This window comes from Lepus europaeus, chromosome 5, assembly GCF_033115175.1.
Source record: "Lepus europaeus isolate LE1 chromosome 5, mLepTim1.pri, whole genome shotgun sequence".
Classification (NCBI taxonomy): Eukaryota; Metazoa; Chordata; class Mammalia; order Lagomorpha; family Leporidae; genus Lepus; species Lepus europaeus.
In genome coordinates, this window is record NC_084831.1 from 67,829,555 (window position 1) to 67,856,307 (window position 26,753).

At 37.4% G+C, this 26,753-nt stretch overlaps 1 protein-coding gene across 7 annotated transcripts in view; it reads right to left on the bottom strand.

The window, feature by feature from the left end:
* SLC44A5 (solute carrier family 44 member 5) overlaps positions 1 to 26,753 on the bottom strand; it is a 440,515-nt gene that overhangs the window by 26,063 nt on the left and 387,699 nt on the right. For all 7 annotated transcript variants that reach the window (XM_062191562.1, XM_062191561.1, XM_062191559.1 and 4 more), the window contains 5 exons: positions 22,338 to 22,463; positions 21,232 to 21,292; positions 14,900 to 15,023; positions 13,617 to 13,700; positions 9,684 to 9,796 (listed from right to left, as the gene is read on the bottom strand). In XM_062191562.1, the coding sequence (XP_062047546.1) occupies positions 9,684 to 9,796; positions 13,617 to 13,700; positions 14,900 to 15,023; positions 21,232 to 21,292; positions 22,338 to 22,463 (508 nt within the window). The remainder of the gene's footprint in view (positions 1 to 9,683; positions 9,797 to 13,616; positions 13,701 to 14,899; positions 15,024 to 21,231; positions 21,293 to 22,337; positions 22,464 to 26,753) is intronic.

Genomic DNA, 26,753 nt, shown 5'->3' on the forward strand with positions numbered 1-26,753 from the left:
CCTTCACATTCAAGTGTTCTATTGCCTTATGTATTGTGTAACTTTTGTAAATAATATGCAACTCCAACTATTGTGCCTATATTTTAATCTGAGCTAACAATTTCTGTACTCTAATTATTGAACCTAATGCATGCATATCTAATAGATATATTTATACTAGGTTTTACCATCCTAATTTTGCTCTTCCTGTTCACTTTTTGTTCACACATTGTTTCTTCTAATTCTTGTCTTTTAAAAATGGATCTGGATGAGATCCAAGATGGGTGAATAGTGAGAAGCCAAACTGACTTCAGTCACAGAGGGACATTAGAAAAAAAAAAAAAAAAGAAAGGATCATGTTCCCAGGGGACTGATTGAAAGCAATTTACAGTGGATAATGGACAGAACAGAACACAGACTCTTTGGAGTAACAAGGAGAGAGTCAGATACACTGCTTCCAGCTACTTCTGCATCTACATGACCAGCTCTGGGTTGGGAAGTGCCACCTTCCCAGGGCAAGGTAAGAGGAGGCTGCCTCAGTTCCGGCCATTGGCAGCTTTGACTGAAGGAGAATTCCATGATCAACACTGGCTTTGAACTGGCCTGGGAACCTGGTGGGGGTGTTTGAATGACTACTTTGCTTCATGAAGAGAGATCACATTGCTCCCTCGCCTACTAAAGTGCCAGACTTAATCTGCTGAGGTGGAGCTGCCCCTGAACTATGACCTGATCTGCTGCTGGAGGCTATTAAAACAGCTGGCAGGATAGAGAGTGGATCCCCTGCACCCTGTTACTGTGGGAATTCTCAGCACAGACCAAGGAGTGGGGGGGTTGTGTGTTGTCATACCACTTGGTATGACTATGGAGACAGAGATCCCTGATTCCTGGAGATGGATTTCATGGAGGGGTCAGGAGATACACTACAGGGTGAGTAAGTGCTCTGTGCCTGTGTGCATGCCTCAGGAATGGTGTGCACTGGTATCATGAGCTCACTCTAGGCTGTGAATCAGCTGATTCATCCTGGAACACAAAAAAGCTTGGACTGTGAACATACTATCCAGCTCCAATATCCCTTCCTCCCACTGACTAAAACCAGAGGTGGTCTACCACACCCAAAATGGGTGTCACTTTGATTCTTGTCCCACCCACAAATTGTGAAAATACCTCCATGGCCTTATCCAGCACACACCCCTGGAACTAATCCCCACCAGGCCCCAGAGACACATTGTCAGGGTATAAAGCCTTCAGTCAAAAACAAAACAAAACAAAAAACAAACGAAGGTTGAATGTTTCTTCAAAAGGAACACAATAATTCATTAATATTGGACTGTGAAGAAGGGGAGAGTGATGAAATGCCTGAAAAAGAATTCAAAATAGTGATTGTAAGGTTATTAAAAAACCGAGAGAAACTGTTAAATGAAATTACCAAGGCAATACATGACATGGATGAAAAATTCAGCAAAAAGCTAGAGAAACTGAACAGAACCAAACACATATTAGAAGTAAAGTATTCAATAAGTTAAGTGAAAACTACAATGGACAAGCTTAACAACAGAATTGGTGAGGCAGAAGAAAGAGTATCCAATCTAGAAGACAGGTCTTTTGAAACATCTCAGTCAGGCAAAACAAAAATATAAAAGAGGAAGAAAAATTAGGAAGACTTAAAGCAGTTTTGGGATCCATGGAAATGATCAAAGGACCAAATAGAGTCTTGGGACTGGCGCTGTGGAGTAGCATGTAAAACTGCCACTTGCAGTGCTGGCATCCCAGATGGGTACCTGTTTGAGACCTGGCTGCTCCATTCTGACCCAGCTCTCTACTATGGCCTGGGAAAGCAGTGGAAGATGGCCCAAGTACTTGGGCCCCTGCACACATGTGGGAGACTTGGAAGAAGCTCCTGGCTCCTGGCTTTGGATCAGCTCAGCTCAGGCTATTGCAACCATTTGGGGAGTGAACCAGTGGATGGAAGATCTCTTTCTCTCTCTCTCTCTGCTTCTGCCTCTGCCTCTCTGTAACTCTGCCTTTCAAATATATATGTAAATCCTTAAAAAAGTCTAAATAGTACCTGAAGGTATAAAAAAAGTCTTAGAAAACCTATTCAGTGAGAATAGTAAAAAGTTTCCCCAATATGGAGAAAGATATGGCTCTCCAAAGACTAGAGGCATGTAGGACTCCCAGTAGGCACGATTAGAACAGATCCTTACCATGGCATATTATATTTAATCTTTCAAAAGTAAAACATAAGGAGAATATCCTAAAATTTACAAAAGATAAATGCCAGATCATATTTAAAGGAACTACTTTCATGTTGACAGTTTTCTCAAAAGAAACTCTAGAAGATCAGCAACTAATAGTGAAACAGTTCAAGTTCTAAAACAACAAAATTGCCAATCTAGTTAAGAGTCAACAAAGCTCTCATTCGTAAAGGAACATGGATGCAAAAATCCTCAACAAAATACTAGCTAATCAAATCCAACATCACATCAAAAATATCATCAACCCAAATGAAGTGGGATTTATCCCAGGGATACAGAGATGGTTCAATATATGCAAAGTAATAAATGATATATGTAACATTAACAAAATGAAGGATAAAAACCATATGATTATCTCAATGGGTGAAGAGAAGAGCATTTGTTAAAATACAACACCTTTTCGATATAAAATCCTTAAACCGTGTATAGAAAGAACATACCTCAAAACATTCAAGGTGATATATGATGAAACCAATACCAGTATTATATTGAATGGAACAAAGCTAGAAGCATTTCTACAAAGATCCAGAACTAGACCAAGATGTCCACTCTTACCACTATTACTCAATATAGTTCTGGAAGTTTTAGCCAGAGTTATTAGGCAAGAAAAGAAATCAAAGGGATACAAATTAGAAAGGAGGTGTTAAATTATTCCTGTTTTCAGATGAGATGATGTTTTATATATGGGGAACCAAAAAACTCTACTAAGAGACTATTAAAACTCCTAAGATAATTTGGATAAGTTGCTGGATATAAAATCAATACACAATACACAAAATCATAGAGCAGCAATACTCTGGCTGAGAAAGAACTTATAAAATCAGTCCCAATCACAATAGCTATAAAAAGATATAAATATATTGGGATAAATTTAACCAAGGATGTGAAAGATCTCTACAATGAAAATTACAAAACATTAATGAAAGAAATAGAAGATATGGAAAAATTGAACAACCTACCATGTTCATGGTTTGGAAGAATTAATATCATCAAAATGTCCATACTATCCAAAGCAATTTACAGATTCAATGTGATTCCAATCAAAATACTCGGGACATTATTCACAGATCTAGAAAAAAAATCCTAACATTCATATGGAAACACAAGAGATCTCAAATATTTAAAGCAATCTTAAGCAATAAAAACAAATCTAGAGGCATCACAACACCACATTTCAAGACATACTACAGGGTAGTTATAATCAAAACAGCCTGGTACTGGCACAAAAATATACATGTAGTCCAATGGAACATAATAAAAACTCCAGAAATTATTACACACATCTAGGACCAATTAATTTTTTTTACATACAAGCTAATATCATTCCTTGGAGAAAGGACAATATTTTCAACAAATGGTGTTGGGAAAATTGGACCTCAGCATGCAAAAGAAGGAATCAAGATCTCTACCTTACAATTAACAATGGATCAAAAATCTAAACCTGCGACCTGAAACCACTGTATGGCTAGACAAAAACAGAGAGGAAACATGGCAGGACATCAGAATAGGCAAAGACTTCTTGGATAAGACTCCAGAAGCAAAGGCAATGAAAGCAAAAATAAACAAATGGGATTACATAAGCCAGAAGCTTCTGCACATCAACGGAAACACTCAACAAAGTTAAGAATGGGAGAAAATATTTGCAAACTATGCATTGGATAAATATTAATATCCAGAATATATAAGGAACTCAAGACACTCAACAAAAGTCAATCTAGTGAAGAAATGGGCAAATGACATAAACAAGAATTTTCACAGGATAAAATAAAACTGGCCAACAGACATATGAAAAAATGCTCAAGATCACTATCTATCAGGAAATGCAAATAAAAGCCACAATGAGGTATCACCTCATCCCAGTTAGAATCCCATATGAAAATAAAAAAAAATCACAAATGCTGGCAAGGATATGGAGAAAAAGGTACACTACTACACTGTTGTTGGGAATGCAAACTGGTACAACTATTGTGAATGACCAATGGAACATTGGTATGGAGATTCCTGAGAAGAACATATGTAGATTCCTGAGAAAACTAAAATAAATCTAACATATGACTAAACTACCCAACTCCTGTGAATATATCCAAAAGAAAGTAAATCAGCATATGAAAGAGTTATCTGTACTCCTATATTTATAGCAGCTCGATTCACATTAGCTAAGATAGGGAAGCAACATAGATGTCCATCAGTTGTGACTAGATAAAGAAAATGTGTTATATATATATATATATATATATATATATATATATAATGGAATATTACTCAGCCATAAAAATAATGAAATTTTGTCTTTAGTAACAAAATGAATATAACTGGAGAATATTATGCTAAGTGTAATAAGCCAGACTGAAAAAGATAAATATCGCATGTTTTTTCTTATTTGTGGTAGTTAACATATTTAGAGAGTATAAAAAGAGGGGGATGCTCTAGGTCTGAGAGAGTTGAAGGGAATTGGGGAGTGACTGCTCATGGATATGATGTTTCTTTAGGAAGATGATGAAAGTGTTGTAGAGTTGATTATAATGGTGGCTGCATGACTATGTGACTATACTAAAAATTGTTGAATTTATACTTTCAGTGAGGGAATTATAGGATACGTGAATCAGATCTCAATAAAGCTGTCATAAAAAAACAAAGATGGATCTATTTACTTATTTTCCATTTTTTCTTCTGGACTAGTTTGGAACTATGTACTTTATTTTTATAATAGATTGCCCTTGAAAATTCATGTATATTCTTAATAAGTTTAAAATGAGTATCTTAAGAAAGAAATATAAGGACCTTGGGTCACTCAATAATCACCCTACTCTGGATTTTAGTTATGTATATTTCCACCTAAATTTGGACATTTTATTTTATACAGGCAAAGTTTGCTTAGCTTTGCCTACTGGTTTATCAATTCATTTTCTTTGCTTACTATCCTCTCTTGGTATCTCCTATCTTTCTGTGGAATCATTTTTCCTCTCTCTTTCACAGAAGCATTCAATTCATCAGAAAATACAGCTGGTAATTCATTAAAAACATACATTCTGTCTTCATCACCACCTTCATGATATGAACTTTCCATTTTTGGCATATGGATTACTGCAATATCCTCTTCACTGGTCTCATGACTTCTCATCTTGCCTTACTACAGTCTGTTCTCAACACAGACACTAGAACAATCATCATATCACATTTCTTCTGTGCTCAAAACCAGGCAATGCCTCCCCAATTCATTCAGAGTAAAAGGCAAGGTCTTACAGCAATCTGTAAGGCTCTGAACCTCCACCAGTTTTATGATCTCATATACTATTCTCTCCTATACTCAGTGCACCCATTCGGACAGCTTCCTTAAAATCTTTGCTTTAGGTGTTACTACTTTCTGGAATTTTTCCATCATCTGCTGACTGAGTAACCACTGCTTCCTTCAAGTATTTTCTCAGATCTCTTTGCATTAAGATTAATAGTGCTGCATTTTTTTTGCTTCTCTCTCTACCACGGTACTCTCAGTCTCCTTCACCTGCTCTGCTTTTTCTTTTTTCCATGATAATCATTGTTTTTTAGTATATAACTTACCTAGGCCATAAGCATCTAGAAAGTAAAAACCTTTGCCTGTTTCTTTACTGTTATATGTCAAGAGTCTAGAATAGCGCCTCTATGCAATAGCTGATTAATATTTGTTGAATGAATAAACAAATGCGTGAATACACATTAATTTCAATTCCTTCACTCTCCTTGTTTATACCAAGATCCATCGTTAGTCAACAACTTTCAATATGACTATATGACTAATATATATCAGGCCTTACTCAACCTGTTCTCACTCTGAACCACACAATCATATTTTTGCTCACTTGTCACATTCTGCCTTATTTTGAGTAATTATTTCAGAGTCATATTTCAGTTCATTACATTTCTATTTTGCCACTTAGTTTATTAATTTAATTTTAGTCTACCAATTGTTTAGTTTGAAATGTTCTATTTGGTTCATCTTCATGTATGCCTGAATATCTTTATTGATTTCTCATTTTTGTGATTCTATCTTTAATTCTTTAAACATTTTATATAGGGCTACTTCATGTTCTATATCTATGAATTCCCATATCGGACTCTACTGGACACCTCAGTCTGATGTTTATAGTTTCTATTGATTTTCACATATGGCAGTTTCTTGTATTTTGGTAATCTCTCTTTGTTGATTTTAATCTGTGGAAACCTGTTAATATAGATTGAGAAATGCCTCATCTAGTGAAAACTTACATTTGTTTCTGTTGGTGGCCAATTGGTACTACTAAGCAAGGGTCATTTTAGACATTTTCAGGAATCCAGACTTAGTCTGGGGGTTACAGGTTTGATTCCCTGCTTTGGTGTTGACTCAGACCTGAGTCTCCTGACTCCAGTACAGGCATGGGCCACCCAGACTTTCACACGTGCTTCCTGCTCATTTCCCCAGTTTGATTTTACCCCATGGGCTTAAATTTTGTTTTCTTTTGGAGAGATTTTCTTTATTTTCTATAAGCTAATAAAAAACAATATATTATATAAAACAATACAGTATTAATCTTTATGCCATTGTTTGTTTTTAAGAGGCCCTTCCAACTATTTAATTCCCTCATATTGATGGATGTGAAAATGTAGGCAGTATGTTTCAATTTCTTTTTCTTTTTCTCTCTTATTCCTATTTTTTGTTGTTCTTTTAAGTTATGATAATGGACGTATGCCCTTTTTCCTCAATAATAGTATGGCCTAACAACAAGAACAGTTACAATAACAAATAGTGGAACATTTACCTTACACTAGGACATTTCTAATGCTTTATATAAACTATTTGATTTAATACTCACAGTTCCAATTCTATAGTTGAGGAAACCAAGAATTAGAGAGACTATGTACTTTTTGGAGGATCACACATCAATATGTGATGAATCTAGGATTGTGTCCTTTTCAAACTCCAATCCATGCCCACAACTACCACATTGTAAGCATTTTCTGTGAACCTCTTAACGTGTTCTAATCAGTGAAAACTGATACATGGTTGTACATGGGCTCCTGCCCACAAATAATATTGTTTTTTCTTTGCTCACTATGTCACTTCTTGGCCCCAGTAAATGGGCTGCTGTCAGTACAACGTGATTGGCTTCCCCATAATGTGTAGAAGGCAGTTTGTCCAAGAATGTAATAGAAGGAAGTTACAAGCGGTTTTATTTACTTACACTGCACTTCCCAACCTAATGGGACATTTCCTCACCCAATAAATAGCATCCAATAAACACCATTAATTGCTGGCTTAACACCACCTAGGGAGTCAATAAGAGCCAAATTGGTTGTTTATATTGTACTTTTTATACATTGACCATCTTTTCCCTTTTTCCATTGTAAAAGTTGTACCACAGCCAGTTTCAGAGTTTTTTTTTTTTTTTCATTGCTTAAGGTAAATCAATAAAGGCATTAGCAGACTTCACTATCCTTTCCTTCTTTAATTTTTTAATATTTATTTATTTATTTATTTAAAGGCAGAATTAGAGAGAGAGCTATCTTCTATCCGCTAGTTTGCTCCCAAAATGGCTGCAAGTGCTGGAGCTGATCTGAAGCCAGGAGCCAGGAGCTTCTTCCAGGTCTCCCACATGGGTGCAGGGGTTCAAGCATTTGGGCCATCTTCTACTGCTTTCCCAGGCACATTAACAGGGAGCTAGAACAGATGTGGAGAAGCTGGCACTTGAACAAACGCCAATATGGGATGCTGGTGCCACAGGTGGTAGCGTCACCTTCTTTGCCACAGCAGTGGGCCCCTAATCCTTTCCTTTTTGATAAGAATGAAAGAGTGATTAAGTGACAAGCCCAGGCTGTCTACTGACAAAGGGTAGGGGTTATTTTTGTTGTTGTTGTTGTTGACAGGCAGAGTTAGACAGTGAGAGAGGGAGACAGAGAGAAAGGTCTTCCTTCCAATGGTTCACCCCCCAAATGGCCGCCACGGCCAGCGTGCTGCGCCGATCTGAAGCCAGGAGCCAGGTGCCTCCTCCTGGTCTCCCGTGCAGGTGCAGGGCCCAACCACATGGGCCATCATCCACTGCCTTCCCGGGCCACAGCAGAGAGCTGGACTGGAAGAGGAGCAACTGGGACAGAATCCGGCGCCCCAACCGGAACTAGAACCCAGAGTACCGGCACCACAGGCGGAAGATTAGCCTAGTGAGCCGCAGTGCCGGCCAGGTAGGGGTTATTTTGAATTCTAAGCTGTTCATTTTTAAACAAAATGAATTTTGTGTAAAACTAGCTTTTTTTAACCTTTCATTGGAGTCTCTGACTAGGAGACCATCCTTTTTGTGACCCACCTCTAATATGTTACCTGGCTGGGCTCGGGAGGAATGGTTAGCAGCTACACAGCAGGGGCAGGTAAGGGTTACCCACGAGATCTGAGTGAGTTACTAGATACTCACTGAAGGTAATGAGGAGGATAATAACAACCTAATACACATTCTGCTTACTGTGTCCAGAGACTCTTCTCAGAGATGTGTATTAATTTTCATCTTTCCAATCTTCTGAGATGCAGTACACCACTGTTCTGATGTTATAGATATATAAAGAAACTGAGTGTCATAATCATTAATTTAATTTTTCCAAAGTCACTCAGTTGTATGTTTTGAGGCTGGATTATAATCCTGCCTAACTGCAGAATCTGGAGCCTCAAAAGCACTCTTATCCTAATGTATATAAAGCTCTTTTCTGAATGATGGAAATAGGAGATTGGTGTTTCTGATTTGTATTACCCTAAAACTGTGTAATCAATTCAAATGTTTAGGTGAAATTTTCTTTGGAATAGAAGCCTGTCAAACATTTATATCTTGGCCCAAAGCATTTTTTAGAAGACTGAAAGCAAGCTGCTATAAAGGTGTACTGTTACATGGGAGACATTTTAATTTCTTCACTGATTGTATATATGGTATCTGACATGTATTGGTTTTGGAGAGATTAAGTTAGTGGTTAGATTTCAACCTTGAAATAAAACTCCATCCATTGCATGTACTTCCAAATACTTGCCTCTAGGGGGTGACAGTATATGGATTAAAAATTCTATCTAAATTTACGAAAGTCAAAAGTTAAATCACGCTTCTGTAAGAATGCACATCTGGCTTTTGCTCAGTGAGAAAAGTTGAAGAAATAAAAGAAGTGGTCTGAATGTTTTTCACTAATCTTAAAGGAATCGTTTTATCTCTTCCTTAATATTCATGAGGCATGAGAACAAAAACTGGCAGGAAAAAGAGTAGGATATTCTGATAGCACTTTTTCTCAACATAAGGAAGAAAGTAGCTAGAGAGACAATAGGTTCAAAATTGAATATTTTTTCTAAATTCAATGCATTTTGCGGGAAAATTAAATTTATTGCAAGTGAATACTTCTGATGATAATAGTAGCTGGGAAAAAAAAAAGACGATTATAACATCCTGCGACTTTAAGAGGAGTGATACCTACCGTATCCTATAATTCCAAGCACACCAAACATGAAGAACCAGAAGAGGAATCCAGCTATAAACCTCATGAGTATCAAGAACATCCAGCTAAGCACCATTGCGATAGTCAGGCCACTGGAGGGGAAAAACCCACAACAAATGCAGAGGTCAGGTATGCTAAGCATCAAGATGACACTTTTTTCCTATGCAAAATGATTCTCAAATTATTTTACCTGGATACAGGGACATTTATAAGAACAAAAAGCATCAGCAATTATTTTCATTAAGACTTTCCTATTAAAGAGTAGGGCCATCAGAAATTTATACACGAGTCATCTTTGTATGCCTGAATAAACCAAAGTCTGTTATCAACCATTGTTCAAGGAAAAATATAATTCTTCTGACCTATAATTTTAACCTAACTGTCATAGTTACCATGTCCTACTTATTTTTCCTTCATACCTACCAACTATGATAAAATATAAAATACAGCTATGGTGAATTTACACTGTTCTATCTTCTTGATAAACAAACAAAACTTTATACAATATTGTTGTCTAAAGTAAGAGCAGAAAGGCAAGAAAGGAGCAAAAAAGAAGAAAAAAAAAAAACCTGTCCACTTAGTTCCTGAACTCATGATTTTGTACTCACTCTCACTATGATCTAATTATTTCAAATTGTTTGTGATGCCTGATATCACCAGCATCTCTTCCTGGTTCCCCATGATCTATGGGCTACCATTTGGAGCCATAGTAAGGCTTCTGTGTCTCCTGGGCTGTGTGGTTTTATCAAGCACTCAATAGAATGACTATTTTCTGTCTGCTTCAATTTCCTCCTAGAGTTTCACTGAACTTCTAGGAAAGCTTCTTTTCCCAATATATTCAGGCTAAGGTCATATTGGAATTTTCTGATGTAATTTCCTCAAAGAGAATTCATTAAGATTAGAAACTTAGCTGACTGTTCTATTAAACATTGACATCTCTGGTGCTATCTGCAGATTTCCAAACATAGTAACAGACAGTGCCTGGTACATTTATTGAGTTTATTGTCTCATGTGTTATCTTTAAAAAGAAAATCTTAATTACTGTCACTGGATAAAGGATAGCGCAGTATCAAAGTGTCTTCTTAGGTCAAAGTCTTGCACACCGTATCCTTTTAACTTCAGAAGCCATTCCTTCTTAAAATGACAAATACTTTAATGATTAAATCTTCACTGGGGTTGAAAGATTATTCTGTGGCATAGTGCAAAGAGAATATTCAAAGAAATCACAGGAAAAAAAGAAAATTGTTTATTCTACATGCTTTAAATTCTTGCATAAAAATTTTAACTAAATAAGGCTCACCCGTACTTTGACTGTATACTTATAACATAGATGAGAGTAGAAGGGTTGAATGTAAAGGGAGGGGTTGATGCTATTGTGGTGAGTGGTGCTGGGTTTCAGTGCATGTAATGGGAGTGTGGTGGGCAGGAGAATCTATCCTAATGTACACTTGTGTTAGGTAAGAGTACAGAAGCCAAAAGAAGAAGAAGCATGGGAGCTGGTGCTGTGGCACAGTAGGTTAATTCTCCGCCTGTTGTGCTGGCATCCCCTATGGGGCACTGGTTCGAGTCCCGGCTGCTTCTCTTCCCATCCAGCTCTTTGCTATGGCCTGGGAAAGCAGAGGATAATGGCCCAAGTCCTTGGGCCCCTGTTCCCACATGGGAGACCTGAAAGAAGCTCCTGGTTCCTGGCTTCAGATCAGTGCAGCTCTAGAATTTGCGGCCATTTGGGGAGTGAACCAGTGGATGGAAGACCTTTCTCTCTGTCTCTCCCTCTTTCTCTCACTGTCTGTAACTCTACTTCTTATATAAATAAGTAAATAAAAAGAAGAAACATGGAAATGATCTAGTGACAATTTGATTTGATAATAGGGAAACAAACTAACTACTGTCAAATATAGACTATAATCTATGCTTAGGAGATATACCCTAACACACTGAATGTTTGTAATTATTGTATGTATGTAAATGAATAAAATCTTATAAAACTATGTAGTTTTACAGCCCTAAAAGCTACTTGGTAGTATTTCACACACAATTTTGATTTTATTAAGGATGATATAGCTAAATATATTTTGTGTAACTTTCTCCCCTAGTGTTTTTGTGACTGTTCCTTAAACCCCTAGTTTTTATTCATCTGCCATATTTCTTTTTAAAAGATGTTTTTATTTATTTGAAAAGCAGAGTTATAGAGATAGGAGAGATGGGGGAAGAGAGAGTGAGAGAAAGAGAGCAAGAGAGCAAACTTCTATCTTCAGGCTTACTGTCAAATGGCTGCAATGACTGGGTCTGTCCCAGGCCAAAGCCAGGAAATGGGAGCTTCTTCTGTGTCTCCCACTTGGGTACAGGGGTCCAAGGGCTTGGACCATTTTTCTGCTGCTTTCCCAGGTGCATTAGTAGGGAGCTGGATTGGAAGTCGAGCAGCTGGGTCTTGAACTGGCACTCAGGCTTAACCTGCTATGCCACAATGCCAGCCTCACATCTGCTATGTTTTAAACACTATACAAGAAGTAAGGGAAATGAAGATGAGTTAAACATAGCTGTGATAAAGAGCTCATAGTTTATTAGTGGGAAGGAGTCAAGAAAATTAAATAGAAAATGGTAGGTCCTATGGAAAAGGTAAGTGTATATATATATGTATATACTACTCCCTTCCTCCCCTCCCCCCAACATACACTCTGAGTATGAGTAATTATATCTGGGGAAGATAATAAAAGAGTCAAATGATACCAGATCTGACATTAAATATGAGAAGGAGTTGCCCAAGATACAGGGAAGGATACAACAGGAAAGGGAACAGAAGGTGCAAAAACATGGGGTCTGACAGTCCAGGTGTGGGCATATTATTTGATATGTTTAGAATATAGGGGTAATCAAGAAACAAGGATGGAGATTAATCTGAGAAAGTGAGTTCATCAAATTTGGAAATGGTCTTGGAATATCTGAAAAGGCCTTGAATTCATTCTTTAATCATTAAGGAACCATAGAAGCTTTTAAGCACTAGAAGGTGACACAGAGCCTGATAATAACACCAGTTGTAGTTATGGAAAACACATCTATCTACTTTAGTAGATTGACTACATTCTCTTAGCTTTGCAGGAATGTGAAACACGTCTAAAAAGTTTAACTCTCTTCTTCTTTCTATAATTTTTAAGCTTATTATAACTACAATGATCTTTGATGATGATGATAACAATCATTATATGGAAGAGATGTCTTAAAAAATAGGAATGATCCTTTGGAGATGAGTAGAAGGCCAAATGAGAAAACAGAACCAGAGAGAGGCTAGTGTTGTGGTACAGCAGATTAAGCTGCTGTTTGTGATTCCAGCATCCTAAATCATAGCATGGCTCAAGTCCAGGCTACTCCACTTTTGATCCTGCTTCCTGCTAAAGCATCTTACTTGGAAATCAGCAAGAGATGGCCCAAGTAGTTGGGCCCTTGCCAGCCACATGAGAGACCTGAATGGAGTTCCTTTTTCCTGGCTTCAACCTGGCCCAGCTCTGCTTGATGTGGGCACTTGGGGAGTGAATTCATGGAAGCTAGATTTTTCCCTCTCTATTTCTACCTTTCAAATAAAACAAATAAAAAAATAGAGAATAGCAGTGTATCTACTGTAGTATGTAGTGAGAAGTACACAGGTACTACAGACATTGCTGCATGAGACTTGAAATATTTATTTTTAAGAGTACTCATAAAATTGAAATTTATATTCTTGTAACTTTCTGCTAGATCTGGACATATTTCCAAATATCATTGACCCATCCTCACCCAACCAGAGAAAGAAAATAGCAGAAACTAGGATGTGAGTTAACCTTTTATCAATGAAAAAGAGCAGGAAATTTGAAGGAATAATTCTACAAAGATAATATCTGAATGGGGTTGGAGAAGAAACACTTATGTGTTTTCACTTACATGAGAATCCAATGCCAAGTTGTTGCATAGTCTTCAAACACTTTCAATCCAACTGATCTTGCATCAAGGATTTTATTGATACCGCTGAATTCAAAGAAAGAAAAATTATTTTTGACTACCATTAAACAGAAATAGGCTTGTTATAATAAAAGGGATTTGCAAGCTGCTGTGGAATGAATGTTTTTAGAAACTGTCAGTTGTGACTTTTCCTTTAATCACATAAATGCAGGAAACCTAACTTCAGCAAACCTCCAAAGGTGGGTGAACCTGCAAAGGTAGCTATAGCTACAGATATGGAGAGGCTGGCTCTCAACAAAAATAAACAGATTTTTTTTTGATGTAGGCATATTGCAGAAACTTCATTCTAAGAATTGAATTGAAATGATAAGATCAGCTTTGAACTTACAAAATCCGTAGAGTCAAAAAAGAACATCATCTTTAATTCCCCTTCCTAATCCTCTGACAGCAACCCTGTAGCAGCATGGCATGAAGGAGGACATATTGAAAAGTGTACAAATCATTAGTGTCCAATTTGATGAATTATCAATGTGAACACACTCATATAAACACAACATTGGCAGCCACTTCCCTGTGTGTCCTAGTTACACCAACTCCCTCTTGCCATAATCACTACCCTGGCATTGGGATAATAATTTTCTAAGTTTTATTGTTAATTTTACCATTTATATATACATATTTGTGTTTTTGTGCTTTCATTAACAAAGCTTTATGTTTCTGAAATGCATCCATGTTGCTGTCTGTATTCTAAACATGTAGGTACTACACTTTACTGCAAGAAACAGAAGTAAATTCTCAGGATATCTTTATTGTTTCATTGTTAATTCAACATCGAGCTATGTAGTTATCCTCTGAGTATGTTTGTGCACATGTGTATGAATGTGTGCAGCCAAGGAAATATACTTTCTAGTAATGAGAAGCACTCTGTGTATATATCCAGGGAAACAGAAAATTTACTGCATTATAGTTAGTATATAGAAATTTGGTATGGTATAATATGTTTTCTTAACTCACACTCCTGTGCCTGTTAATAATGAAAGATTTAACCTCTTTGAAAAACCTTCTTGTTCTTTCTAATTCATTCTTGTTTCTCCTTTATGTGCTTTTCCTAATGAACACATTCCAAGTTCTCCAATCCACAGAGACATGTATATTTCATATCAATACATAATTTTTTCCTAGAACCGTTACCCTCATGGGAGATACAGTATTGGGTATAGTAACAGAAAGCAACAAAAGTGAAAACAGGATAGTAGCAAACATACTTTGCAGCCTCCCTGAGTTCTATAACATTTCTCGTCTTCCCGTTTCCATCTTCAAACAGCGTTCTGCTTCCTACTGTTAAAGTGCCATTCTTAGTAGAGAAGTCAGGGAAACATCTCTGAAGAACTGTAAAAATAAATTACAATGGTGGTCATCACTTTCCTACTTCTTCTTTCATGATGTCGTCCCTTTCTTAAGCTGTTACAACCAGATTCTTGCTAGGCATGTAAATTATTCGATATAAATAGATAATTGCCCATTGCTTGATGGCCTGAAGATTTTCTGATTGTTTAAGGACTGAAATAAAAAGCAAATATGATCACAATCAAAAGCTACACTATTTTATACTCAATCTATTCATCAAGTTGTCATGAAGAAGATGCAAAGCACAAGTTATTTAAGAGCAACACTGATCCACATCACTCATGGCAAACACATTTTAACAGAAAGGCTACATTCACTTGCATGAGTTATTTTTAAAAATCCTAGGTGTACCTTAAGTGAAATCTTAAAAAAAATCTTAAAAATTGGACATGAATGAATAATTCCTAGGGAAATGAGAACCACCTCAACTTCAAGGTACTAAGATAACTAAATTTTTGTTTGTGAATCCTTAATAATTTGCCCCTCTAACTTTCTCATTTACATGTTTTTAAAGAAGGCTGGAAATGGAAATTTTAAAGCTATCAAAGGAGTCCCATACTTTGTGGACCAGTATAATTTCTGAGAAGAGTTAAGTCATTGTTCAACCTTCTATGTTCTTATTTTTATTGAATAGAATCCTTTTTTAAAAAGTATTTATTTTATTTATTTGAAAGTCAGAGTTATACAGAGAGAGGAGAAGAGGCAGAGAGAAGTCTTCCATCTGCTTGTTCACCCCCAAATCGGCCGCAATGGCTGGAGCTGCATCGATCCAAAGCCAGGAGCCAAGAGCTTCATCCCTCTCTCCCACATGGGTGCAGGGGCTCAAGCACCTGGACCATCCTCCACTGCCCTCCTAGGCCACAGCAGAGAGCTGGATTGGAAGTGGGGCAGCCGGGTCCCGAACCAGCGCCCAAATGGGATGCATGCACTGCAGGCAGCGGCTTCACCCACTAGGCCACAGCGCTGGCCCCTGAAAAGAATCCTTGCCTGTTTACAAATGTATTACTAAAAACCTTTTAAAGCCTGATTTTAAATGAAGAGGTAAGGGAAATCAGAAATGCATCATTTTTACATTTTTTCTTATAAGAGACATCGCTGATTTTCATAGATTCATATGCAGTTTAAACCCAAAAATATTAAATCAGCTGATTTAAAGAAAGAGAAAATATGTCTTCATATAGCCTTTACCAATTTTCCTGGCTTCAAATGATCACGTGTTCACCCACACACAGCCTCTGTAGCATTTATAATATATGGCCAAGCCCTTTAATATCTGTACTCTCTCTGGCTCTTCCCTCCTCTTCTCTGGTGATTTTGACAGAACAGCCTATATCAGTGGCATCTGCTCTTTTTTATTTTTATTTTTTTGCAAAAAGCATTATGATTTATTTTTTTACAGAAATTACAAACTTTAATAAAAGCTATTAAAGACAAGAAAAACAAGTGGAATAATAAACCATATTCTTGGATACAAATATGTAAAATCATAAAGATATTAATTCCCTAAAATTGATCTATAGAGTCAGTACAATTCCAATTATAATCCCAACAGGATTTTTTTTCTCATGGAATTTAGCAAGCTGATTCTAAAATTCTTTTTTTATTTTTATTTCATAAATGTGAATTTACAAAGTGCAACCTTTGTATTGTTGTGGCTTCCCCCCCAACCTCCCTCCCTCCCGTGGCCCTCCCCTCTCCCTTTCCCATCCCACCCTTTATCGAGTTTCATTTTCAATTACCTTCATATACTGAAGATCAACTTAGTATATACTAAGCAAGGGCTTCAACAGGCTGCACTCACACAACCGCACAAGGTATAGGGTATTGTTCGACTAGTAGTGTTTTTACGTTTCATAGTAAAACACATTAAGGACAGAGATCCTATGTGGGGAGCATGAACCCAGTGACTCCCGTTGTTAACAATTGGCACTCTTATTTATGACGTCAGCAATCACCCGAGACTCTTGCTATGAGCTGTCCAGGCTATGGAAGTCCCTGGAGTTCACCGACTCTGAACTTGTTTAGTCAAGGCCGTGTCACAGTGGAAGTTCCTTCCTCCCTTCAGAGAAAGGCGCCTCTCTCCTTGATGGCCTGTTCCTTCTGCTGGGGTCTTGTTCACCAGGGTCTTTCATTTAGATTGTTTTTTGCTACCGTGTCATGGCTTTCCATGCCTGTGAGACTCTCATGGACCTTTTAGCCAGATCTGAATGTCCCAAGGGTTGATTCTGAGGCAGGAGTGCTGTTTTGGGCATTTGCCATTCTATGAGTCTGCTGTGTGTCCTGCTTCCCCCGCAGGGCATCTGCTCTTGCTCAATCCAGTAAGATTTCTGACTTGTTCCATGAGAAATGTCTTCCCTGTGATCCCAAAGACAACCTACTTGGCGAATATTTTCAGTCATCATCCTGCTTGAGCCCAACACCCAGCATGGTACTTGGCACATGGTAGAACACAGTTGATATCTGCTGCTGAATGAGTTAATTTTTCAGAGCTTTAAAATAAAATAGACACCCTTTTGCCTTTTTGTTATTCTCATCAATTCTCAAGTTAATGTGATATGAATACTAGGAGAACAGATTCAATGTAGTTAATATATAGTTATAATAATTATATTATTTCTTTTTCTTTTTTCCCACCTTCCTCCCTCTCTTCCTCCCTTCCTTTCATAATTTTTGAGATGACATGTTTAATTAACATTATACTCAAAGGCTTAATGCTCCACTAAAGAACGAGTTCAACAAGTGAAAGGAAAAGACCATAGTTCAGCAGCAATATAGGCAAGGGCTAGAAAAATAATCAAATAAAAAGATGTCTATTTCAGTCAAATACAAAAAATTTAAAAATAATCACATATCATTAAAACTATATTCTTTTTTTAATTTAATTTATTGGTGTATCATTCTTAACCATCGGTTTGACAAAGATATTAAAAGCTTGAAAGACTGTATTTGTGGTAATACTGATACACACAGCATTTCTCTTTCCTTTTCTTAAAATTTTACTTGAAACTCCCTTTCTTGGCTAATATAGTGTCAGGTTCTCTCCTGCCCTTCCTTCTGTCTAATGTGCACTCTGCCCCTTTCAGCTCCCTAAATGTGAGTGTTCCCACCTATGGGGTTCCTGACCTTGTCCCACATATCATTTCTGGGTCATCTCATCCAATCTGTTAGCTTCCATTATAAAACATGAGCATGAGAGGTGCCGGCACTGTGGTGCAGTAGGTTAATCCTCTGCCTGTGGCGCCAGCTTCCCATATGGGTGCCGGTTCTAGTCCCAGCTGCTCCTCTTCCAGTCCAGCTCTCTGCTATGGCCTGAGAAAGCAGTAGAAGATGGCCCAAGTCCTTGGGCCCCTGCACCTACATGGGAGACCAGGAAGAAGCACCTGGCTCCTGACTTAGGATCAGTGCAGCTCTGGCCACTGCGGCCAATTGGAGAGTGAACCAGTGGATGGAAGATTTCTCTCTCTGCCTCCCCTTCTCTGTGTTACTCTGACTTTCAAATAAACAAATATTTATAAAAAATATGAACATGACATATTAGAAAGTAAAGAAAATAAGAAAGAAGATATAAAACTATATATAATCCTACTACCTATAGTGAATGTAGTAAGAGTTTGGTGAAGTTCCTTCCATTATTTCTTCTACAAGAAAAAAAAATTTTAAAGTCGAAGTCATGCAAGACATATGATGCTTTTATTTTCTATTAACATTACGCATTTCCTTTTACAAATGCTTTAATGAGTATATTTTATTAGGTGCATACTATACCATTGAGCACTATACTTGTACTTAATTCCCTAGTAAGAGAATTGCAAGTTGGTTGAAATGTTTACCTTAATATCTCTCTTACTAGACTGACAGGAACTATGTCTTTTTGAAAAGATTTATTTTGGCTGGTGCCGCGGATCAATTGGTTAATCCTCCGCCTGTGGCGCTGGTACCCTGGGGTTCTAGTCCCCGTTGGGGCACCAGATTCTGTCCTGGTTGCTCCTCTTCCAGTCCAGCTCTCTGCTGTGGCCCAGGAAGGCAGTGGAGGATGGCCCAAGTGCTTGGGCCCTGCACCCACATGGGAGACCAGGAGGAAGCGGCCATTTGGGGGGTGAACCAATGGAAGGAAGACATTTCTCTCTGTCTCTCTCTCTCACTGTCTAACTCTGCCTGTCACAATCAATCAATCAATCAATCAATAGATTTGTTTTATTTATTTGAAAGGCAGAGATAAGAGAGACAGAGAGGGAGGAGGAGGGAGAGACAGAGAGGTCTTCCATCAGCTGGTTCACTCCCTAGATAGCCATAACAGCTGGGGCTGTGCCAGGCCAATGCCAGGAGCCAGCAGTTTCCTCCTGGTCTCCCACATGGGTGCAGGGACCCAAGTACTAATAATTATTTTCCTAGGTCATTAGCAGTGAGCTGAATCAGAAGTGGAGCAGCCAGAACTCAAACTGGAACCCATATGGGATACAGGCACTTCAGGCAGTGGCTTAACCTGCTACACCACAGTGCCAACCCCCAGGAACTATGTCTTACTCATTTTTGTATCCTCAGTTACATTTTCTATAGTGTGATTTAGACAAACTGTATTTGTGAGGACAGGGACTATGTTTTATATTATTATACCTATTATATCGTTGGTAACTAATAATTTATTTTTACCTTTTTGCATACAAAGCTGTAACATTGTTCTTGGAACAGGCTTGTCTAGATCAGGGCTTCCTAGTAAGTGCTGCTGCTTGCAGGCCTTACATCTTTGCTTCAGGGACTCTTACGACCCCGAGAAGAGTAACGGGAACATTTAAGACAAGCATTTGGTGGTAGCTACCTCAGGCAGACTTGACTTTCTACTCAAACTGATGACTATTTCCTTTCTTCCTTTTTCAAAGAAATACATACTCATTGTGGAAAAATGGAGAAATAGAAAATGAAAGAGCGCAGGGAGAAAATATCTATGATTTTGTCATCCTCAAAACAACCACTTAACACTTTGGGACATTTCTTTGCAATCCTTTTGTTGTTGTTGTTCATTTTAATTTAACATGCTTGCCATTATAGTCTATACAACAGTTTGTATTTTATTTAACATTATAATGTATATGTCCATGTTATTATAGTTATCATCATTAATAATTCTAAAATATTTTATTTAATGACTACATCACAATGTATTGAAACGTTCTCTTGCTTTTGGATACTAGAGTGTTTCCTTTCTCTTTTTGTTCTCTTTCTAGGGGAGGAGGGGTTCCTTTGAATGAACATTGTGATAGACATCTTTATATCAAGTTTTTCCTCTGTAGTTAGTATTATATTCTTAAGAAAGGAAAATGAGTGGTTATTTCATTTTCTTCTAAATAGTATCATTTCAAACAAAGCTTACAATTTTAAAGCAATGAAAAACTGTTTCATTCAGGAAACATATAAGTATTTCAAATTTCACTTATAAAGACAAATTTATATCCTGCCTCCACTGTCTAGGAATTTTCTTTCCTTCTTTTTAAAAAAGATTCATTGATTTATTTGAAAGCCAGACTTAACAGCAAGAGAGGGAGAAACAGAGAGGGAGAGAGATTTTCCACCTGCTAGTTCACTCCCCAAATGGCCTCAATAGCCAGGGCTGGGCCAGGCAGAAGCCAGGAGCCAGAAGCTTCTTCTGGGTCTCCCACATGGGTGACACGGCCCCAAACACTTGGACCATCTTTCATTGCTTTTGCCAGACTATTAGCAGGGAGCTGAATCAGAAATGAAATAGCTGAGACTTGAATTGGTGCCCATACGGGAGACCAGTGTCACAGGTGGTGGCTTTACTGGCTATACCACAGCGGCAGCCCACAAGCAATTTATGAACACATATTTTGACTGACTTTAGCAGTGAGTGTGCACGGGTGTGTCAGTTTGTGTTTATGTTTGCGCATAGAGCAACAAATTTGTTTGGGCTTTTAAAATCAATTTTCAATCTTTTTCTTAGGTATTTATCTATTTCTTAGGTATTTTCTTAGGTATTAGAGCCCCTGTGGAAATATCCCTGGCTGGAACCTGAGGATGGGCTTTACCTCTGACTTTTGTTCTAATTAACTCTGGGGCCTTGAGCCAGTGATAGGACCATTTTTGATCTCAAGTTCATCAACTAGGAAATAAGAAAAGTTATTAAATAAACTCATGGTAGATTCTGTGTACCAAGGTAAAAATAATTCCCACTTACAAGGTTTGCCTGGAAAAATTGCTGTTGGACAATCATTATCCAATAAGATTTCTGGGAGAGTCTGAAACAAAAGGAAGGAAATGTTAACATTTCAAAAGCTATGTGATGACTACTTTCACCTGGATATAAAAATTTGGTCCTTTACAAATTTAACTAAATAGTAATATTGAAACCTCAGTTATTTACTCTGGTAATAGTAATTGTGATATTATCACATACATATTCTTTGACAAGCGCTCTTAATGTACTAACTGTAATTCAATCAAAAATAATAAAACCAGACTCTGAATCCAAAGCACATCTTACATGCTGAGTCCCTAATCCTTCAATTTCTTCTGGAAAAACAACATCTTCTCTAATTTAGAAGCCTCTTAACATTATTTAATATAATGAGGCTTTACAATTCCCTCATAAATCTCAAACCTAGGTAGGGATTTGGGTTTTTTAAAAATGACTGGCTATCAAACTGGAGTTGGAAGTAAAATTATACCTGGTGCCAAGTGGCCATGAGGCTTTATCACCTGATTAATTAAATGCTAATCAACCTTACAAGATATTACAGTCTTGCATAACACCCAAGTTCACAAATGATAGGCACAAATGATGGTGTGTGCTTGAAGATAATTGTGCATTTGTATTTTACTAATATTATTTATTTATTTGAAAGGCAAAGTGATAAAGAAAGAAGGAAAGAGAACAGAAAGAGAAACAAAGAGAGCTTGCATCTGCTTGTTCACTGCCCAAAGGCTACTTCCAAGGCTGGGTCAGGCCAGTCAGGAGCCAAAACTCCATCCTGGTGTTTCATGTAGATGGCAGGAACCCAAGTATGTGGACCATCATCTGCTGCCTCCCAGGCACATTAGCAGAAAGGTGGATTAGAAGTGATGTAGCTGAGACTTGAATCAACATTGAGGCGTGGGAGCAGGCATCCCAAGCAGGAGCTTAATCTGCTGCACCTCAGTGCTTGCCCCTGTACTTACGTTTTAATGGAATAATGCCATCAGTAGTAAGTGATCTAGGAGTTTACACAGTAATAAATGCTCAAGCTACACTTGAGATGGAGACAAATGTTACATTCTTCTCTAGCTTTTGCTTAAAACAAATACCTTCACAGGCTTAGCAGTGGGCTTGCAGAACTGACTATAGTATTCCCAGTAGCTTTTGTCTCTTTTGTACAAAATTTGCATTTCCACATAGGTCAAAAATTTTTCTGGGCACTTGGAGACACAGATCTGTGAAGACAAGGAAGATAGTGATAAGAATTGAACTGAGAACAAATCAAGGAAGAATCTATAAAGATAGACTTCCAAATTATCTACCATAATGAAGAACACAACACAGTTTTTGCCATCTATGAAATAAATCAATTTTCTAGCTTTATTATAAAACTGGAATTTCACGTACTTGTTATTGGTCTCTACTCCTAGCTTTTTGGTGTTGATGTTGTGTTAAAACATGATATTGTACAGTATGGATTTATTTTAAACTTTTGATTTTGAGATAAGTATGTATCCACCTGTAGTTATGAGAAATAATAGAGAATCCACATACTTTTCACTCAGTTTCCCACAATGGTACCACCTTGCATAGCTATGACACAGTATTACCACAAGTAAATTTATATTATCATAATCCATCATCCTTGTTCACATTCTACCCATTTTACCTTCACTCATTTATGTGTGTCTTTGTGTGGATGTTCTTCTATGCAATTGTTTCATGTGTAGATTCATGCGACCACTGCAGCGGGCCACTGACAGACTTTTAATAAAACATTTCCATATGATTTTCTGAATGAGCAAATAAGAGTTGATTCAAAATTAATTTTCTTTGTGTAGTGTTTGTGTGTTCGGAGTTAGTATCTTGCTTTCTTTCCAATATGTAAATGAAATGGTGATTGAAAATACTCTGAATATTGATAACTTGTGCTACTAAAAAGTATCACAAAATTCTCAAAAATAGAATTAGGGTTTTATCAGCCTAAGAGGTGAATAAAATTAAGGATATTTGCTACAGTCAGTCACTACTATAGTTTTCTATCAACACCATGTAGATATGGGCAGAGGGGTTACCTATGCAATTATTTTAAGTTAATGAATTTTGGGGGGCTATCAGTGCCAAACCAGATCACATGTTACTCAACAGAGCCACCACACAGATACCAAAATTTAATTAGTAACCACATAGAAAGAAAGCAAATCAGGGAAGAAGCATATACCCTATTGGTTGTACTTTTGCTTATAATAAAAAATGATGAAAAGTAATATCATGCCAGGTGAACTGCAGCCAACCCTTGCACATCACTCTGTTCACTCAGCACTTCTCTGTGAAACCCTCCTCAGCCCTGACCCACTCCACTTTGCTCCTATACTTTGCAAATCATCCTCACTGGCCTCTTGCTCAACCCCCATTTCTACTTAGCTGACATCTCTCCATCTTTTAGGTCATGTCCCAGCTGTACACATGGGCATTTGGTGTTAAAACCACAGCTAAGTGAGTAGGAAAGTAATTAACTGGATTCCTTAAATCTCACAGTTAATATGAATATTGTCTTGTAGCAGCAGGAGTACAATTCTTTCTAGAAGTTTTGATAAGGTGAATAACTCAACTGCACAGTCCCACTACCATATGTATTTCTGCCTTCTTAGTCTCTCATCCACATACATGCAAATACAAACACAATTACACACGCATATACTCACAGACCTCCAGAGTAAACACTGGAAGTCATAGGTCCCTTTCTGAAAAAGCTGAGGAGGGATTAGTGTTTGACCTTTGATTAAGACATTAGTTGGGACTCCTGCCTCCCATATCAGATTGCCTGGGTTTGAGTTCTGGCTCCGCTCCTGATTCCAGCTTGCTGTCAATATGCATCCTGCGAGGTTGAAAATGATGACTCAAGTAGTTGTGTCTCTGTTACCCATGTGATAGACTTGGACTGAGTCCTTGACTCTCAGCTTCAGCCTGGCCCATCCTTAGCTGTTGAGGGCATTTTGAGAGTAAACCAGAGGATGGGAATACTTTCTCTTTGCTCTCACTTTCCTTCTCAAATAGATGGACAGACAGAAGATACATAGATAAATATAAAAAATAAAATAAAATAAAAAGCTGAAGAACTAGAGACAGTCACAGCATCAAATATGCCCATAGTTTTGGGAAGATGTTTAAGGTTAATATAAATTCAATGTCAAAATTCACTGTAATTGGAGCTAAGATGAATAGGAAATATCCCGCAGACATTTAACAATTTATTCCTATGATGTCAAAAGATAAGTGTACTAGTTCCTCTACCAGATACACTTGTCATTTATAAGAGTGAGAACTGGAAGCACTTATGGTTCATGGCTTTAGAAGATGGCTGGGTCTACTGAATGGAAACCATGAGGATGTCTACATTTAAACACTAGACACAAACAATGTATACTACACATCAGTGCTAAGTATGCCACTCATAAAAGAAGGTTATTGAAATAGTAAGGTGTAATTTCTTAAATAGAAGCAAATCAAATTTAATATATAACAGACACAAATGAGCTATTAAGAACAATACAGCAACTTCTCTTTATTCTCTCCCTTGATCAGACCAATTTGTTTACTTCATATAGGGTGCTGATTAGTAGCAATCATCATATAATTAGCCAAAAATGAAGATCACATTGAAGTTAGGTATACAAATTGATCACATCCTGTCCCTTAAATGCTTGTGACACATACCTGGACAATGCTGGCAGTTAACAAAAATATAATGCATAAAAATATAGGTTGTACCATATACAGCATTGCCTGGCAGACCAAATGCAAGTCAGAATTATTGGCAGCTAAAATGCATTCTGGATTAATTATGATTCTCTGTATACCACAAAGGGCATTTTAAAAAGTTTATTTATTTTTCTTTATTTGAAAGGCAAGAGAAAGACAGAGAGATTGATTTTCTGTCCATAAATTCGCACCTCCAATTCTCCCAAAATCTAGGGATGGGCCAAACTCAAGCAAAGAGCCAGGATACTTCATCTGGGTCTCCCACATGGGTGCCAAGGACACAAGTACTTGAGCAGCCTGTAGTGGTGGCTTAATTCATTGTGCCATAACAAAGGGCACTTGTACTGTAGTTCTTTATCACAATGTTAAATCTTCAGTTCAGATAGGTTAAATACTGTAATGCAAATTAGGATTTGCTGCTAAGAAAGAGTTACAGAATAAAACACTGTGTTGTTTATGTGTAATGTAGTAAATCACTTGAGAAACTTACAATAAAAAGTTATAACATGGTAGTTTTTTTGTTGTATCATGCAAATGATGGATTTATAGAATATACTAGAAAAATTCCTGAACTTGAAGTAGGAGGATATTCATTCACTTATTTATTCACTTGTTAGTTCATTAAATAAACATTGATCACCAACTTAGATGTTCAAGGCACCAGAGACACAGTAGTGAACCAAACATATAAAACTATTTGCATTTGAACAGTTCATTTGCTAGTAAAGAGAGACAGATAACACATAATAAATATGGGATGAGCATCCTTAATCTGAAAATTCAAAATCAGAAATGTTTTGGAATGTGAAACTTTTTGAACACCAACGTACTCTTAGGAAGTTTCTGATTTTGGAGTTTTTCAGATTTCAGATTTTTGAATTAGAGATATGAACCTGATAAGATCTATGTAAATATTCCCAAATCTGAAAAAGTGCAATTTGAAACACTTCTGGTCCCAAGTATTTCAGATAAGGGTTATTCAACCTGCAAGTGAAATGTTTTCAGAAGATGGTAATGTCAGGGGAAAAATAAGGCTAGAAAGTAGGCTAGAAAGTGAGAAGTAACTGCATGAGATTCCAATTTTAAATAGGTAATCAAGAAAGATCTCACTAGGAAGGTAATATTTGCAGTAAGACTTGAAGAAGGCCAGTGATCAAGCCATACAATCATTTGGAGGAAGAATACTTTAGAAGGAAAAGTCTAAAGCTCTGAGGCAGGAACTATTTTGGATCCTTGGGAAATGGCAAGGATTATCCAAGTGCAGTAAGCACAGGAATTGTAGTAGGATATACAGCCAGGCAGCAGAGGATCTTACAGGTTGAATTTGGTTTCAACATGGACAACTCATGAAGCTATTAGGCCATTTGAGTGAAAAACAAACATAATCTGAATTATATTTAACAGGATCATGTTGGCTGCTGGATGAAAAAGAGATTCCAAAGGTCAGAGGGTTAGGGATAGAGGCAGAAAGGCTAGCCAAGTCACTGAACTCATCTAGAAAAGAGATGACTGGTTCCCTGAATTATGGAAGAGGTGGTGAGAAGTAGTTGGTTCAGAGTATATTTTGAAGAGAGACAAGGAATTTGCTACAGCTCAAACATGAGTGTGAGAGAGGAGAAAAGGATAACTCCATGGTATTTGGAGCTGGCATCGATTTAGGGAAGACTGTTGGTAGTGGAAAACAATTTTAGAGATGGACTTTGATATTATAAACCCAGTTGAAATGTAATAAATTCAAATTGACAACTAAATATCCATGTAGA